The sequence below is a fragment of the Acinonyx jubatus genome, chromosome D1 (assembly GCF_027475565.1).
Source record: "Acinonyx jubatus isolate Ajub_Pintada_27869175 chromosome D1, VMU_Ajub_asm_v1.0, whole genome shotgun sequence".
Taxonomy (NCBI): Eukaryota; Metazoa; Chordata; class Mammalia; order Carnivora; family Felidae; genus Acinonyx; species Acinonyx jubatus.
In genome coordinates, this window is record NC_069390.1 from 66,115,284 (window position 1) to 66,134,660 (window position 19,377).

At 38.1% G+C, this 19,377-nt stretch overlaps 1 protein-coding gene across 7 annotated transcripts in view; it reads right to left on the reverse strand.

Moving 5' to 3' along the window:
- The window catches only part of DLG2 (discs large MAGUK scaffold protein 2), a 2,057,646-nt gene that overhangs the window by 1,173,788 nt on the left and 864,481 nt on the right, over positions 1-19,377 (reverse strand). The window contains exon 1 of one of the 7 annotated variants that reach the window (XM_053202583.1): positions 12,170-18,954. The exons of 5 other annotated variants lie outside the window; for them this stretch is intronic. In XM_053202583.1, coding sequence (XP_053058558.1) covers positions 12,170-12,271 — 102 coding nt within the window. In that variant the 5' untranslated portion in view covers positions 12,272-18,954. Of the gene's footprint in view, positions 1-12,169; positions 18,955-19,377 lie in introns of those variants that run through there. One more of the 7 variants, XM_053202596.1, reaches the window with a different exon arrangement.

Genomic DNA, 19,377 nt, shown 5'->3' on the forward strand with positions numbered 1-19,377 from the left:
GAACCATGTCCTTAATATTGTCTGAGTGGCACACTGAAACACTTTGAAAGATGCACCACAACTTAACTCGAAATTAGATTAAATGGACTGAGTCAATGACAGGAAATATAGGATCTTCCAAACTATCATCATCTGTGAAGCACAGCATTGACAGTAATACTCTGTGACTGAAGAAACTCATTTTGGCAGATCTGTCTCTCCAGAGAGGGAGTAATCTTGATATATACCTTTTTGTTGTTGTTGTTGTTGTTGTTGTTGTTGTTGTTGTTGTTGTTTTAATCTAATCTTCTGTAAATCTACTTAAGTCCACTCATGATCTCCTTTTTTATGTGTGAAAGAAGAGCTCCCACACATGTATAAGACCACACAAGCAGGGAAGGGCAAAAGCAGAGGGAAATAGCATCCTAAACAGGCTTCACTCCCAGGGTAGAGACTGTGGGGCTGGATCTAGCAACCTAGAGCTCAGGACCTGAGTGGAAATCAAGCATTGAAAGCTTAACCAACTGAGCCACCCTGGTGCCCCCATTCATTATCTCTTAAATTGCTAAAAATTTTGTGATAAATTAAAGCTGTTGCAGTTTTCCTAAGTTGTTGCAGAGAGAAATAAGTGAAATAAAACATCATCAATTAAATGTAAAGAGAACATGTTAACCAATGATTGCAAAAGAAATCTGGAATTTGCCAGATAGAGCTCTTCTCTAAAGATGTATAAAAAAAAGACTTACATGTCAATGCCAAATGCATATTCAAAAATGCACAACATCTACCTGTGTTAGAGTGAAATAATATATTTGGGGCTGTCTTTTTTAGTCAGAAAATTTAGAACTTATCTTTCTCAATCCATATGAATGGAAAAATATGCACGTGGGTCTAGTAATGTCCAAAAAATGGCTAATTCTACATAGGTAGAGTTACACAAGCAAGCACCAAAATTTTATTTTTGTTGGTAGAAAGCTGGTTCATCTGAAATCAATTATATAAGCAATTTTTCTCTGCTTCCCTAGAACTCAGAATGTCTACTACCTAGACCATCTTCACAAAAAAATACAGATTTTCATTTTTCAAAGATACATTTTGGTCCACATATTCCTGTGGCAGAGGTAGCTGGGCTTTGGGACATGCAAATTCTTGAATTTCTTGGCTCAACATTAAATGTATAAATCACCCATAATGGAGCTGTATACAAAATTGATTTGACTGGAGGTAAGAAGGCAGTATCCAGGTCCTGGACTCCTAAAGTTAGATACAAAAGAATCAAAGAGAAAGTCTGAAGTACCTTCAACTGGCCTAACTGCATGCTCTCACTTCTATGGGTTTCAGGAACACAAAACGCATCATATTTCTAGGCTAGGGGCTGTCTGCAACAGGTTAAAAGCCATAGGAAAGAAGAGACCAGTATCTTGAATTCATGCAATTTCACTTCTGTCCTTACCATCTGAAATGTTTAGCTGTCTTCACTGCACAGGTGCAATTTGATTTTATTTGGTACACATCCACTGAGCTTCCGCACCATGCCCCCTCAGCCCTTCCAAATTCAATATAGGTAACACATACTCATTTGATCACATAAATGAGTGTTATGGGGCAAGTACTAGCTCTGCCCTCTGTTCTTAGCAGGATCCCAGAAATATCTTGGTTGAATGTTTTGGAAGCATAGGTCAGTCCCTAGTAAGTGCTTAAAGAAGGACAAACAAGGGAAAAAGATACTTTCTCTGGCCTTAGAGTCAGAAAACTAAACTTCAACTGCAGTGCCTCTATTACATGCCTTGTGACTTTGAACAAGTCATAGCATTAGTTAGGAAGTTTGAGCAGAAAAGAGACTTAAAAGAATATCCTATCTACACTCAACTAGTTATTTGATTACTTTAATAATATAATGGAGAAAAAGTGTTCTAGCCTGATATTTGAACATCCATAGTGAAGAGAATTTTAAACTCAATGTGCTTCAGTTTCTATAAAATCTATAAAATATCTACTTTGCAGAGCTGTTGAGGTACAAAAGATAACTAATTTCAGAATGCTGTCCATAATATGAGTAAGATAAAGAATAAAGGTTCTTTCTAAATAGGCAGATAACACCATTACAAAGAGGTAAGCCTTGAATACAGCAGGCAAATACACAAACCCATTCCCAGCCTCTTAAACCCTCTGACCACCTTCATCTGAGAACCTTACTGAAATTCATTTTACTATTTTACAGAAAGAATAAAAGTACAGTTTGCACGGCCCTGGTTACCCATTTCCTTACAGTTTTTTTTTTCCTTGAAAACTTTTCAAGATAAAAATTCAAAACCCCAGAGCTCTGGAGGATGCCTGATCTCCCTTCAGCCAAAACAGGCATCCGGTTTCTACAATAAATGAGATCATAGCATCCTTACTCATACTGCTGTAGATAAGAACCTGTCAGCATTTTCATTATAAAACCTTTTTCTTCCCTCTGGCTTGAGAGACCAACCATGGCAATTTGCTGGAGAAATAGTTCCAGCAAAGGGCAGTACACAAGGCTCAAGCACAGAGAGAAAATGTTTTCATTTTACAAAACTCCAGAAAGGTTTATTTGGGAATTAGGCTAGAATCTCAAGGAGCATTTCTTTTCGATGGTCATTGGGCCTTTTAAATAAAAGAAATAAGGTTTGCTGATATGTAAAACAAAATTTTCTCAGGCAGCAGATGTTAGGAAAAAGGTTAACTACTTAATACCTTTAGGCACCAGTACCTCATGTAACAGCTGTAGTAACATACACATTAGAGAATCTGTGCTCACAGGTAAGGTGCTTTCAGAGTTGGGAGCATTCTCTCAGACTCTCTGAGCTAAAATCATGGTGGGGGAGAGGGTTTTGCCAGTATTACATCAAACAGGAGAAAATGGGATATATTAAATGATATGCTAGAGATGACCAATAAAATCTTTCTAACAAAATGATGACACACCGAATACTCAGTAAAGGTGGGTTGAATGATCTGGTTCAAAGAGTAAACTTTTTTTTCCCATCATTCCTGAATCTCACATGTGAAAGCAAAAAAGAAAACAAAAGTGTCTTTCTAGGCAATCATACGCTATGCTAATATAAACAAAAGTGAAATGGGAAGGGACTGTATATGAGTGAGAGAAAGAAAACTATTATCTATTTAACGGCTACTATATGCCATGTATACCATTAATTGCTTTCTTATTTGTATGGAATAAAAAGCCCATTAAATATATCTTATCTCGGGGCGCCTGGGTGGCGCAGTCGGTTAAGCGTCCGACTTCAGCCAGGTCACGATCTAGCCGTCCTTGAGTTCCAGCCCTGCGTCGGGCTCTGGGCTGATGGCTCAGAGCCTGGAGCCTGTTTCCGATTCTGTGTCTCCCTCTCTCTCTGCCCCTCCCCCGTTCATGCTCTGTCTCTCTCTGTCCCAAAAATAAATAAACGTTGAAAAAAAAATTTTTTTAAATATATCATATCTCCATTGTACAGATGAGAAAATTGAACCTCGTAGAGGTGAAAGAACTTCCCCAACATCAAAGAGCTAATGGTCTAGCCATACCACACGTTTTATTTTTTATTTATTTTTTATTTTTTTTTAATTTTTTTAACGTTTTATTTATTTTTGAGACAGAGAAAGACAGAGCATGAATGGGGGAGGGGCAGAGACAGAGGGAGACACAGAATCAGAAGCAGGCTCCAGGCTCTGAGCCATCAGCCCAGAGCCCGACGCGGGGCTCGAACTCATGGACCACGAGATCCGTGACCTGAGCTGAAGTCGGACGCTTAACCGACTGAGCCACCCAGGCACCCCTTTAATTTTTTTTAACGTTTATTTATTTTTGAGACAGAGAGACAAAGTATGAGCGGGGGAGGGTCAGAGAGAGAGGGAGACACAGAATCTGAAACAGGCTCCAGGCTCTGAACAGTCAGCACAGAGCCTGACACGGGGCTTGAACTCACAGACCGCGAGATCATGACCTAAGCCGAAGTCGGACGCTCAACCGACGGAGCCACCCAGGCGCCCCAAAGAAACTTTTATTTTTTTTTTTAATGTTTATTTTTGACAGAGAGAGAGACAGAGCATGAGTAGGGGAGGGGCCGAAAGAGAGGGAGACACAGAATCCAAAGCAAGCTCCAGGCTCTGAGCTGTCAGCACAGAGCCCAACGCGGGGCTCGAACCCACAGACTGCGAGATCATGACCTGAGCCGAAGTCGGATGCTCAACCGACTGAGCCACCCAGGAGCCATACCACACCTTTTAATACCAACCTTTACCTTCAGAACTTGCTTCCTCCTATGTTTACCTGTCCAAGAACACACTCAAGCTTAAGCCTTACCCAAGGTATCTCTCTGCTTCATTCAGATGGTTGGTTGGGTATAACCTAACACTCTATCTGCCTGTCCTTCATTCTTTCTCCTTTTTCTTCTTCTGTCCAAAGAGAAGATACACCTTCAATATCATACCACTAGTTTCTGTTATCATGTTCTTTTAACACTAGCAAAGAAGTATTGATCATAGATATCAGCAGACTTGAGTCCAAAATCAAACTCTTTTTTTTCTTTCTGACCTAGTCCAATGCCTTGAAAAACTCAGATTGATTTCAGTGACCTCTAAAAAGCCTTCTCTAACTATATTTAAAGCAATCATTGATCCTTTTGTCTTATTATCTATAGCAGGGCTTCCCAACCTATTGAAGTATGAGACCAGTTTTAAAATGTGCACTCTTTTGCATTATGTGTTAACTATACTACAAAAAGAAAGAAAATTAACTATTTTGTGGATCTCTCACTTGATTTCAGTTGCACACACACAATATGATGTTAGAAATATACTATGTTATTTATAAGGTTTCCAGAAGCCATAATTTAGGACAGTGGTCTTATTCCCTTTGATCTGATCATCTAAATTTTCATAGGAAACATTATTGAACATTTAATAACTGCAATGTACTGTGGTCATAGGCTGATAAGAACATTCATATATGTAAAAATAGATGCAAAATTCACTAAAGTAGTGTTGAATGATTTCTACTGTATTATATCTGAAGGCATAATCTGTGATTTATAAAAAAAATTTAATGTTTATTTATTTTTGAGAGAGTGAGACAGAGACTGAGTGGGGGAGGGTTATAGAGAGGGAGACAAAGAATCCGAAGCAGGCTTCAGGCTCTGAGCTGTCAGCACAGAGCCTGACGCGGGGCTCAAACCACGAATTTTGAGAACATGACCTGAGCCTCAGTCGGATGCTTAACCAACTGAGCCACCCAGGTGCCCCGTGAAGGTATAATCTGTGACTTATAATGAAAAAAAATCCAGGACCTTCTGAGAAAACAAGTTTAACTGCACTAAAATCCCCATGGCATGGGGATTCAATTATACTTATAATCTATTAGCTCATCTGTAACTTACTAAACCAGAATGACTTACTAGCGATGACATGTCCAGGGATCTGACCCTCATCAGAATTTCTCTCAGTCAGAATTTTACAGAGTGAGAAACTGAGATTTATTATATGGAAATGGCTCACACAATTATGGAGCTGGGAAGTCCCAAAATCTGCAACTGGCAAGGTGTAGACTCAGGAGAGCTGACATGTAATTTCAGTCTCAGTTTGAAGGCCTGAGAATCATGATAACTGATGGTTTAAATTCTAATCTGAAGTCCAAGTGGGCCTGAGACCCAAACAGAGTTCATGTTTCACTTCAACACCAAAGACAACAAAGACTGATCCCAGGTCAAGGTAGTGAGGCAGAAGGAGTTACGTCTTACTCAGCCTTTTTGTTCCATCCAGGTCTTCAACTTACTGGATGAGGCTCACCCACTTTGAGGAGAGCAATCTGGTTCACTCAGTCTAATGATTCAAATGTTAATCTCATCCAGAAAAACCCCACACACACACCCAAAATAACATTTTGCCAAATTCCTGGGCACCCCTTGGCCCAATAAAGTTCACACATAAAATTAACCATTACACCAGGGTAGCACATTGAGCAATGCCTAGTCTATGCTTCAGGGTAACGTAAGCTCTATGAAGTTTAATAGCACAAGAGGTTTTCAGAGGCAAACTGCCAAGGAAAATAACAAATGAACTACAACAAAAGACACACTTCTTTTCACTCATTCAGTAAACATTTACAAGCACCTATATAATTCATTCATTCACTCAACAAATATTTATTGACTATCTTTCGTGAAATATTTCCTGGATCTCTTAGGTACTATAATAAATGAATATGATATGGACCTTGTCCCTAAGCAGGTCACAGTTTAGATGGGCAAATAGAACAAGTAAATACAATTTACAAATGAGTATTACAAAGATTCAAGCATTGACCATTGGGTATCTCAGGAATCCTGAAGTAATTTAACTTAGAAGGGACTGGAGATGATTTTACCATAGCGACTTTGAAACTTCCCTGGGATATCCATAAGTGATTACAAAGTAAAAGGCTTGATAATAAAAATATGTCTCAGGTTTTTCAAGATCCTAAATTCTATGATTCAACATTCCTTTTTGTGAACATATTTTAGTGACTGCATAATATTTAACCTTCCTTATCTTGTGATATGTAGCCCCTCCCCCAATTTCCACTATTAAAAGAAAAAAAATTTTGAAAAGGACCTTGAACTGGCAAGTATTCTTTCTCAAATGGGACACAAGGCCTATGCAACCTGCTTCTTTGGGATGTTCAGCACCTGCTTCACTCATTAGCTCATTTTTCATTTTCTCTTTCTGGGTCAGATTTAATCTAGGATATTTTTTTGGTGTGAATTATGTAAACTTTTAGATTCTGCCTTTTGTGATATTAAAACGCTTTAATAATGTGTTAAAGTACACCCCATTTACAAACAGATGAATTTCAATGTATTGGACTGAAAAACGCTTTTCAGTTGACGACCAACAACCTCCATTTTTTTTACCAGTTGGCAAAGTGGCCTTAATAAAATAGAATACAAAAATATGTATTGAATACTTACCACATTCCAGGCATTGTGTTAAATGTTTTCATATGTGATATATCACTTAATTCTGACAAGAGTCCTGTAAGCAAGGTGTTATTTTTCCTGCTTTTTACAGTTAAAACTTGTCATTTTATCTTCTCTCACCTTGATTCTCAGAACTTCCAGTGCATAGAGATCATGGCATAGAAAAAGAACACTGAGCTAGCTACAAATTAGGAGACCTGGTTCTAGCTCCAGCTCTGTGACTTGCTGTGTGATCTTGAGAAAGTTACATCCTATCTATATGGCTTAGTAACCTTATGTGGGAAATGAGAACGTGAATAGTATAGGAAATGGTATATTAGCTCAAACTCCTCTCAAATAAATAAATACATAAATAAATAAATACTTTAAAAGGAGGCTGAGTCTTCTGACAGGTGTGACTTACATTCAAATTTATGCCAAGAAAAGTATATATAAATTATATTTTTGCAAATTGACTCCCAACTTAAAGGCACTTATATGAAGTTGCTACATTAAAGAAAACCCACAGTTAATTCTACAAATGAGTTGTAGACTCTAGACATAAACTCTTTGAGCTCACATTTTGGCTCTGCTACTTAAAAGCTATGTGACTTTAAGCAGGTTACTTGAAGTCTGTATGCCTCCATTTCCCCATTTCTAACATGTATGTATCTATCATACCCATCTCTAAAGACTATTGTGAGGATTGAGTTGACATTTATAAAACATACAGAAGATGTATTTGGCACATGGTAGCAGGTTAGTATGTATGTTGTGGGACAGAGACTAATGTCTTGACAATATAAATAGCTGTTACCTTGATGTACCCATTTTGAACATATGGACTTTTTGCATATTAGGTATTTTTAAATGGGACACACCAATATAGTCGTGGGACTCCTATAAACTCAGAGAGTTTTAACCTTATTCACAGGAGAATAAACTAATTACCTCTTATTTATAAGTCCATAAAATAGAAAAAAACTATTTAAACATAGAGAATGTTATTATATATAAAGTAACTTGTGGCAGTACAAATTTATACAGCTATCGTTAAAATAAATGCAATAGCCAATCATCAAGAGTTTTAAAATATTTAAAATATGTCTTTGTAATTCTACTTATTCTAGCCTACCCAAAGGAAGTCATTCTGAATGAAAAAAAAAAAGAATTATTTACCAAGATATGCCTTTTATTTTTAATAGAAAATGTGGGCAAAAGCCTAAATATCCAAAGATAAAGATAGTTATCTGTTATACAGCTATTAAAATGAATATTCAAATCCTAATATTAATTTAAAGCATTAAAAAGTAAACTCGATGATTCTAACTGCATTTTCAATAATAAGCTATATGTAGACCAACAGAAAACAGTACCAGAAAACTAGAAAAATATAAAGTAAAATATTAATAGTTTTAATCTCCAGTCCTTTGGGACAAGAGTATTTTCTGAAATTTGTTTTATTTTTGATTTTATGTTTTTTAAAATTTATTTTAGTGAACATATATTACTTTAAAATAAAAATAAAGAACGTACCAAAATAGGCATTGGCAATATCTATTAATGAATATAATGATAGATATATTCGCCACTCTTCTGTAAAAAATTTGGCCGTGTTTAAATACACATATGAACAAACAAACCCACTTCTCCTTGAAAGAGACTTTCTAGGCAGGAAAAGGAAGCTTGCAAGAGTTTTGAATGCCAGTGTGCCAGGGAACTGTCCACCAGAAAGGTGCTGATAGACACTTAGATCTTGGGTGATTGTGTAAGCACCCTCTGGAGGATGGAAGTCCACAAGGCATTTCTTTTTCCTTTTTCTCCTCTTTCCTAATGTCTCTTCTCTCCTTTCCCATCATCCTGTTGTAGTTCACTTTCTTTCCTTCCATCCTTTCTCTGATTACCTGGTAACTATGGAGATTAGAAGAAATAACACTTGTAAAGCACCTAGGATAGTGTCTAGCCTTTCTGGGTACTTAAGCTGATTTTTCTTTCCCTTTACATTTTTAGTAAGAATCCCTTCCTTATTTTAATTCCATCCTCTTCTTTTCTATTTCCTTCCATTTTAAACTCTTTTTATTCACATTCTTCTTTCTCTGGGAGAAGCACCATGTAGACAAGATGGAAGTTGCTTTTTACCAGATGATTCCTTGCTTTGAGGGGTGGGGCAGTGTATGACATGTCTATGCATTCATAGTAAAAATATATATCTATATACTTTAAGAACTTTTCTCTGTCCCAATACATCAAACATAATATTAATGGCACCTGATATGGCCTAGGGGCTTGACAGTTTGATTCAGATGAGCTGTTATATTAAGATATGACTCTAGGAGATAGAGGAGCGAGGTTCCCTATGGCAAAAACCTATTTCAATAACAACTTCTTCTCAGTTACAAAAAAAAAGGCAAAGCAATAATTGTAGAGAACATTATACTTTAAACTTTTAGAATATTAGGGATAATAACAAATATTCAATCTTTTTTGTTTGCATGTTTTTGCCTTGGAAATGGTGACTGGAAAGGAGATAGTGAAGGGAAGGGGACACACAGAGGCTGCAGATCCCTGCAATGTAGCTATGGGTAAGATAAAAGAAAGAGAAATGATATATTGGCTGACCAATGAATTATACTGCATGTGGAGAAAACATAGTTAAGCAAAGGTAAAGGTTATGCCTATTTTCAGATAATAACACAAAAAACTACTATAAGGGGAAAAAGGTTTCAGAAGGCCTTATTCACCATGGAATTTCCATTCCCATAGCAGCATTGTATGACAATAGCATATGGACTGGGGCAAAAAGAGGACTGATAAAATAGGAAAACTTTCTTCTGAATAACAGTGCTTTGGTTTCTCTTATGACAGACTGATAGGACTGTTAGTTTTCTGTACTTTAGAGAAGGGAGTAGGATTATCTCCCTCAATAAACTTGCAATTCCTGGAGGAAAGGAATGGTGCCATACTTGAATTTGTATCTTTAATACCAATCACAGTGCCTGGGATACAGCCTAGCACAGAAAGACACTTCACATTTATAATCATAAGCCAGGGGCGCCTGGGTGGCGCAGTTGATTAAGCGTCCGACTTCAGCCAGGTCACGATCTCGCGGTCAGTGAGTTCAAGCCCCGTGTCAGGCTCTGGGCTGATGGCTCAGAGCCTGGAGCCTGTTTCCGATTCTGTGTCTCCCTCTCTCTCTGCCCCTCCCCCGTTCATGCTCTGTCTCTCTCTGTCCCAAAAATAAATAAACGTTGAAAAAAAATTTTTTTAAAGTATTCTTTCATTTTCATGGAGACTTGATTTCTTTTCCATAGAACAATGTCTACCAACACACATGATTTAGGTGCTTGCCTATATTGACATGGTTCTCTCTCACAAACTGAACTTTTCAAACCAGAGCACCAAAAGTAAGAGAACTTAAAGTAAGTTAAACTAATTTAATTCCCTAGCCTTAAAAAAAAAGCATGTGTGTAATTTTAACAGCATAAAAAAAAAAACTTCTTTGAAAAGGAGCTTCAAGGGTTGAATGCATATTCAACAACATTTCCACACCAATAGCTTATCCTATTTGATGATTAGCTTGTGTTTAATTTCCCTTGACAAATTATTCACCTTTGTTCATAATCACTTAGTGTTGCAAAGCTTTTCTCATAAGTGTATGGGAATGGATTTTAAATAGTAGCCATTGCTAAGGTGCCACTGTAAATACAGTTAGAAGAGTGAGTGGATAGAAGCACGGGGGAGGGTAGCAGGTTATGTGAGGGAGAGGAGCTAATAAGTCAGGTACTGGTGCTGTTCATTCACATACATCTTCCTGATAGCAATGAACACAAAAAACTTCAAAAACTCTAAGACCTTTCCAAGGGTTTCAAAAGGAGCATCTAGCTAATCTTCAGTATGGTCAGTGATTTTTTAATGGACTCTAAGGTACAGTCTACTATATTGAGTAAAAAACATCAATATTTGGCAATAACTTTACCACTAAATGATTTTATAAAAGAATTATTGGAGAATATTAGAGCCAAGGAGGATCACTTCATCCACACCTCTCATCTGCTAAGAGATTCTCTAGGCATAATCAGTATAAAACTCACAATTCTGACTCCCCATTTTTCCATTACAGCTACACTTCCTCTGAGCACTATCCATGAAGTTGAATGTCTATGCTTCATTAACTCTACTGCCTAAGGTGCTTACCAGTGTCAAGTCCAGTCACTGGTGTTATCTTTAAGAACAACAGGGATCATGTGATTTTATTCACTTACCAAAGTGAATTTTCAGTTATTTCAGATCAAGCTGTCTCTCCCCTAAGAATCACCATAGTAGCCACAAAAGTGTTTTATACAAACAGGCCAGACAAACTCACCAGCTTTGCACAATGAAAAGAAGTGAAGGTATGTGTGTCTAGGGCTAAGGGGACATGCACTCAGATCATTCATGGGCTAAGACCGCTCATATACCAAATTTCATGCATCTTCCAGTCCACCAACAAAGTTAGAGACAAGGATTAATGAATGGTAGCCTGCTTCAAAACCCTTCAAATCTCTTTTCCTTGGGAAAACTAATCACCTTTACAAACATCTGGGCTGGGACAGTTACTCGCTAGAAACTTCACTGATTAATTGTGACACCTCTTGATAACATTTCTGAATGTTGATTTCAAGTGGCTTGTATAAGCTTACAGAAAAGGTACACAATTAGGGGCAACATGAGCCCATCTCCAGATTTGCTGTCTAGAATAAAAATAAACTCTTCAGATTTAAAAGTGTCAAACTGCAAACTGATACGTTCGATTTCATCTCAAGAGCACATCCACCATCCCAGATAACCCTGATTGTGGGCCGTTGGGTCCGGGGCTCCAGGCAGTGGTAACCCGTGATGAGTTCAGGAGCTCACAAATGAGCAGCCAGAAGCCCAATCACTAACTAAATGTATGACAAGATCCCAAGCACAGAGTCACCTACGGCGCCCCCTTTCCGAGGCGTGATCTGCTCTTGGAACCTCGGTACATTAGAGACCAGGGTCCTGCCACAAAGGAGTTATCAACCCAACATCGGACTCTGTAAAATCCGTGCGCTCTCAAGGCCCCCAAACCCAGGCAGCTCCCAGAAAGGGCAGATCAAGTCGTAGCTTTTGTCACTCTCCCAACAAGCAGACACATAAACAAACAACAAAAGGAATTCTTAGCTCCCCCAAGGGAGGCAGCATGCATTAAAAAGACATGAACCTCGTCCTACCTTGCATCCAAACATCAACGACAAAGTGTTGTTGGTGCAAGCAACTTTGCAGTGGCAAATCATTGGGGTAAAACAGTCAGGGTCCTTAACAACAGGGGACATTCCTTTCGAGCTGCGGCAGTGGCAGCTCGCTTGGGGACCCGAACACGGTGCTCGCCGCCGGGCACATGGAGTGACAGCCTAGACCGTGCAGCCGCTCCGATAGCTGCCCCCTGCGCCCTGCGCGGCCATCCCGGCGCCTGGGTAGAAGCAACGCGGGCAAGTAACAAGCGTTCGGGGTCTCCCTTCCCTGGGGAATGAGGCGTGGGGGGAGGGACAGAACCGAGAAGGGTTTCCCCCCCTTCTATGGTGAATTTAGGGTGGGTAAAATTTTAAAAAATTAAAAAAAATACAAAATAAAAATAAAAAGGAGCTAGGCGCTTAGAGGAGGGTTCAAAGGAGGTGGGGCAGTATTAGCATGTAAAAGGATGTGCCCGCCTACTCGCCCCAGTCACACAAGATTGTCATGCGAGCTGAAGGGGGCTGAAATAATTCTCTCTGAAGGAAAAGGAAAAAAAAAAAAAATACTGCAGCTCCCGATTTGGTAAAAAGCCAGTGGCTTGCTGCAATCCAGAGTCACCGTGGGGAGCGCTGGCCGGGCAAGTGGGGTGGAAGGGAGGGGCCGGCAGAGGGAGGGAGCAAGGTGCTCCCAGCCTAGCTCAGCCCTCGGCGCGCTCTGTACCACCTAAGAGTCTCTGCGGTTGGTGTAAGAGGGCTCCAGTGTTATGTGACCCGAGGCCACACTGAACCCCTATCGCTGATGCCTCCAGAATAGGTCACCTCCGAGGGTGAGCTCTGAAGAAGGGGAGGCCCTTGTGAACCCTGCTGAGTGCATCCTCCAGGCTGGCCCTCTGATACTGGTGTGCCTGAGTTGATGGCCCGCAAAGGGATCTGGGGTAGAAGTGTACTGAAAATGATTTTGCTGGGACCCTATGCCCTTGACTTCTGGGTCAGGGAGCTGACTCACTCCCTAGGTGGTAGAATCTTCCTCATAATCAAGTTTTTTTCTGATATAACATTTTTCAAACTCAAAAATAAAGAGTCAGCCCCTTCCCCACCTTGATGTCTTAGAGGCTCAGAAAAGCCCCAGAAGTCTCTATGCTGTTCTGGAAGTATGAATGGCAAGACTGGTGGATATGCTTTACTGGTTTTTTCTTTCTTTTCTTTTTTTTTTCTTTTTTCTTCCTTTTTAAAGTGAGGCTATCAAAATTGCAAAAGACAAAAAAAAAAAAAAAAAAATTTCAGCATGTGGCTGGCCCAGCTGCAAAACTGCTTATTGAAGACCAAAAAATAAAAAAAAATAAAAAAAAGTTAGGAGGGATGTAGAAGAGTAGGAAGTGGGTAAAACTAGCACCCTTTTGGTGCCACCTGAGTGCCTGGCATTTTGCCTCACAGATGGTTGGAAACAAAGGATGACATCAGGATTTGAATTACACTCTGTCACTGGTGCTGAGTGGCTTTGTGTCAATCACTTAACACTGTTTGAGCCTCTGCTTATCTGTGAAGTGATGCTATTAACTTCTACCTTACAGGGTTGTCATGAAAACTAGACAATAAGGAAATTCCTGTGGTAAGTCCTGGTGGTACCTAGAACCTCTCTTTACTTACACAGCCTGTCTCATGTCTTAGCCTGAGAGAGAGAGAGATATTATTGGACACATTTTTCCAGAGGAAGAAACGGGGGCCCTGAGGATATATCACTTGCCCAAGCCACACAGTCAATAAACCATGAAGATGGCTTAAAGCAAACTGACAGAAGATAGTTTACAAAGCAACATCATGGGAGACTTCACCTATTTCTCCAGAATCATGTTGTCAAGACTCCAGATTTATTTGAGAAGGGTTAGGGCTGTCATATTCACATGAATATGGTAGTTTCAAAAGTCTCTGATTGGGCATTCCCCTGAGATCCTGCTTGAAATATACCAGCAAAAGAGTCCTAAATATCCATAGCAAATTCTGCTGGCAACACATCTCCCTAATGCAGTTCCAGGAGAATACCAGATCACTTGAGCTCTATCTAAATTAATGAGCCCCAATACCACCATATGATTCAGACTTATAAGTTCCAATAGGAACAAAAGACCAACTTGCAAATTGTCAAGTCAAATGCAGTGCCCTATAAACTTTCTTTCACCTGCCCATATCCAAAATACCCTCCCCTCTTGTCTCAAGTTAATGGAAACCAAACCTGATTGAATAACTCCTTGGGATTCTTAGGTTCAACTCTATGTTATCATTCCATAGGCCAGGAAGATATCAAGGACTCAACATTTTTACTCAGGCTTCTGGTGAGAGGAATATGGGTACTGCTTACAAAATTAAGACCTCCTGAAGGGAAATCAACATGGAACAAAGTATGAGCAAAGATCCCCATAAAAAGACAGTAAAAGTTGAGGCAAATCTAGTTCTAACTGAAGGGAGCTATCTATGCCTCAGGCTTTGGGAGTCTCATAGTAAGCACAGGAATCCTTACCTTGTCAATTCCCCTATTAGCAGTCAGGACTGATTCAATTTGTTGGGCATCTAGGGGCTGCTGGGGCTCAGGAGGTCTAATATATATGTGCTTAAATATACCAGATCACATTTTAGGATCAGAACTCTGGTCTGGTGCCTTCTGTGAATCCTAAAGTCACATTCACACATTAAGTGTATCCCTTATCATTTTATCCCTTTATGTTACCATAAAATGTGTGATTGTGTGAGCACTTCCACCTACAGAGCATCTATAATTATGGCTGTTTTTCCAAAGGCAAATGGATTCTAAAAAAAAATTGTACAATATTTCCCTTATTCATTAGCCTATAATTTGGATTTCAAACACCCCAAAAGTATTGTATGCTCTATATTGTGATGTTCCAATAATAACTAACACAGTCTTTCCCTAATGAATTACCCAAGCTAAGGCTGACCTCCTATTCTAGGGCAGCATTAAAGGCTGCTATGTTCAAGTTATTTCCCATTTTACAGTTTGTGCTGGTTTAGACTGAGAAAGCCAAAGGCAATATACAAAGAAAAATGTGTATTTCAGTTCTTTAATCTTATTGTTTAAATTTAATCAATGAGAATTCATTTATCTCTATACACACACGTGTATTTGTTTGTATATGTGTGTATGTGTTATATCTGTTCACATGCATCTGACGAAATGCTTTCCTTTAATTCCTGTTTCTCAATAATAGCTCTGGGGTGAATTGAAAAGGGGCAGAAGAAGGGGGGTGTGGTTTCCATGACAATGCATTCCACAGTTACAGCCAGTAACCACTATGGTTAAAAAAAATGAATCACTGTTACCTTAAAATATGAACACACTGCATTATTGGTCTGAAAAGTACTAATTTGGGAGTATTCTGCATGGGGATATACTGCAATATTTTTAGGAGGAGATATTACTGGGCTGTGCCAGGAGATGATGCACTCATTTTAATAATCAAAATAACCACCCTTAGACATTTCAATGATTTGTAATATTTACAGTTCTAATAATTATCACTTTTTCAATATTATACATGACAACTATATGCTATTAAAATTTTTTCCTAACGACAACTTTCCTCAAAACTGACTCAAAATCACATACCTAAAACCAGGATTATCAATAAATATGACCAGGATTCAATTTTAATATTTTGTTATTATTATTACTAATCAGAAATTGAGAAAAGATAAGAGGCATTACCTATTTACCCTTTTTCCTTTCTATCTTGAGCCTTTCCATTGAATTTTTATTAGTTTCAAAGTTTATTTATTTGAGAGTGAGAGAGTGCAAGTACAGGAGGGGAAGAGAGAGATGGAGACAGAGAAAGAATCCCAAGCAAGCACCACACTGTCAGCACAGAGCCCAATGTGGGGCTGGAACTCATGAACCGTGAGATCATGACTGGAGCCAAAATCAAGAGATTCACCAACTGAGCCACCCGGGCACCCCTCCAAAGCAATTTTTAAAAAGAAGTGTTTCATGTTGGAAGGGAAAAGGGTGTACTGTACACCAAGAGTCCTGGTGTTTTTTCTTATTGACTGGATAACTTTTAGCAAGCTACCCAGACTCTCTAAACCCCAATTCCCTTGTCTATCACGATGAAATGGATATAGCAGAGTACCTCCAAGTTTACCTCCAGTGCTGAATTCTCTGAGTTGCCTTCCAAACATAGAATCTTAAGAATAAAAGGGGATTTAACAAGCAATTCCATTCAGTCACCTGTCTTCATTAAACTCTTCTATAGTGCTTACTATTTGATATGCTTGGATAAGTGTTTGCTTCGTGCACTATTCTAAATTCATCTGTGGGCTGGAGCCAGACCCTACTCTTGAAAGCCCAATTTGTGTACCTCTTTCCAAATCTCCACTCAGTGGCATCATGATAGTAGCTTGGAATCAGCTGTGAAAGAAGAATTTATCCCCATGGAAATTGACAAACATAATGGATCAAAACTTTTCCTCTTCAGAGAAATATTTACCAGCTCTGCTCTGGTTTAGGTACTTTATCTACATTAATTTATTTAATCACCAAATCACTAAATCTTATAAAAAAGGGAAAGTGAATCAGAGAGAGATGTCTCCAGGCTAACAAAATTGGTGTACTAGTTAGCTTAATGAATCAACAAAAAAATCTCCATGGCATTCAACCACAAAGGTTTATTTCTCCCTTTTGTTACATGTCCTTCACAGCTTGACTAGGACCCTAGCCCATGTTGTTCCATAAAAGAATACCATCTATCAGGGACATGATATTCTCATGACTGAAGGAAAAATGATCAATGGCTGAATATGCAGTGGCTCTTCACATTTCTGTTCAGACTTCACATTTTATTGGCCAAGGCAGGTCATATGGTCAAACCTGATGCCAGTCAGGTGGAGAAGGGTAATCCTCTCACTGGGAAGGAGGAGAGAATATTTGGAACAATAACACAGTAGATGACAACTTATCTGGGTGATAGAATTGGAATTTGAACCCAACCAATCTGACCATAGGAGCCAAGTTCTTAAAGTAGGCTATTCTGCCTCTTACAGCTAACACTTCTATTTTTTCATGACTTTCCATAACAGGGTTTATTTAGTACCTCTTTGAGGGAATTCTTCCCATGATTCGTATAAAAAGTGTGGTAGATTAAGATGACATAAGGACTTTGGAGCCAATCAGACACACTAGTTTTTGCTGTGTGATTTCAACCGTTATTTTCCTTCCCCTCCCTTCCCTTTCACTGCAAATTGAAGTCCACTTATTTTCACTTAATCTTTTGTAGAGATGTTTTAAAGTAATTAAAACATCAATAGGTTTGTAATATAACCTGTATTTTTATCATTGAGGTTTCTCAAATTTGTAAGGTGGAGAGGTCTGTGAATATGCCTTTCTGTCATCAATGACTTTATAGATTAATTGAAGAGACTGCCATGAAATAAAAGCTAACAGTAACTCTTTCCAACAGTAATGAAGTATATATAATTAAGTATTCATAAATGTACTTTATGTTCTAAGAATTCTTAACCAATCTAGTTAACGTCTCTGAACCATGATTTCCGGTTTTGTAAAATGGTAATAATGCTATAGGATCCCTATATGGCTTAAAAGAGATAATGTATTTCAAAATGCCTGTCACACTTACCTGGTTTTTTCCTAGGCTCTCAGTAAATTGTAAGAGCTTTATGTTAATTTCCTGATTTTATTTTTATGATAAAAATTAACAGGAAAGAATAAACCTATTGGACCTACCCAATATGTATAATATCTTTATACTCAACAGTTCTGACTCTAAACTTTCTTCACAAATTTTAGTCTCCAAAAATTTCCCCTCACACTTTCTCAGCAATTTCAAATCCCTCTTGCTGAGGAACACATACCTGCAATGAAGGTTTGTACTAGCGTTAGACCCCACAAAACTGACTCTAAAATATATCATGCTTTCCCCATGACTGCTGACTCTTCATGTTCTGTCATTTCTGATTCCTCCATTTCTACTCATTTCTACCCCTAACTATGTGACCCAAACACCCCCAACACCTAGTTGGAAACAATACAATCTTTATTGAGGAAGCTTAGCTCATTGATTCAAAATTAATTTGGACATTTTGTGTTAGCATCAAGCATTTTTGAAATAATGATTGTCCTCACCTTCAGAATAAGGCCAGGCAAAAATTTGCCTCTAAGACTTCTCATCAAGTTCACTTTCACTCTTAAGCACCATTTTGACATAGCAACTCCAAAATATCACCCTCACACCACCTGGGCAAGTTGCTTCAGTATGAAAATCAAATTAAAAAAAAAAACAAAAAACAAAAAGAAAGAAACAAACAAACAAAAGCACTATTTAGGTCCTGTTCACCAAATGTGATGTCAGTGTTGAAAGAATAAGATTTGAATCTTGGGTTCCAGTCCTAGCTTTTACACTTTGTAACTGAGAAAATCAGTTAACCTCTTTGACAGTTAATTTTCCCATCCATTAAAAAAAAGGATAGGTTGTTAAATAAAACACCTCAGAGGGGTCCAATGAGGATTAAGTAAAATATATATTTTTCATATGCAAATAGAAAAAATATTATTAAAAATAAATGCTAAGTACAAATGCAAAGTTTGATGTGGAAATAATTTTAAAGTACTACCAGGAACAAACCATTTGAAAGTACTCATTACTCCAATGCCAGAGATAATTAATTGTAGTATTTTAGAAGATACAGCTCCAATAACATCACAATAAAACTGTATTCAAACTATATCCAATAGTGTAGGCTGTTTTTGAAAAAAATATACCTTTGGTACCTATTCTTGCTTTTAGACAATATTTTTATTTGGTTATTTTATTGGGTTTTTACATGACAGTTTAGCTGAGTATAAGTTCTAGGTTGCCAGCTTATTTCTCCAAGTATTCTGAAGAATAAATCTAGTCATCTTTTTTTGTAATTGCTCGGTTTTTCACACTGACCAATTTTGTTCATTGTCTTGGAGATTCACTCCAATGTAATTAGATATGAAATTCACTTTCTGTATCCTGTTTAGGTTTTCTTGTAATGGCCATATCTAAGGATTCATATCTTTAATCAATTAAAAAATGAATCCAAGGACTCATGTCTTTAATCAATTATTTAAAAAAATGTGAAGTCATACCACTATGCATTTTTTCTCTCCATGTTCTCTTATCCTTTTTTTTTTTAATTTTGATTATACATATATTTAC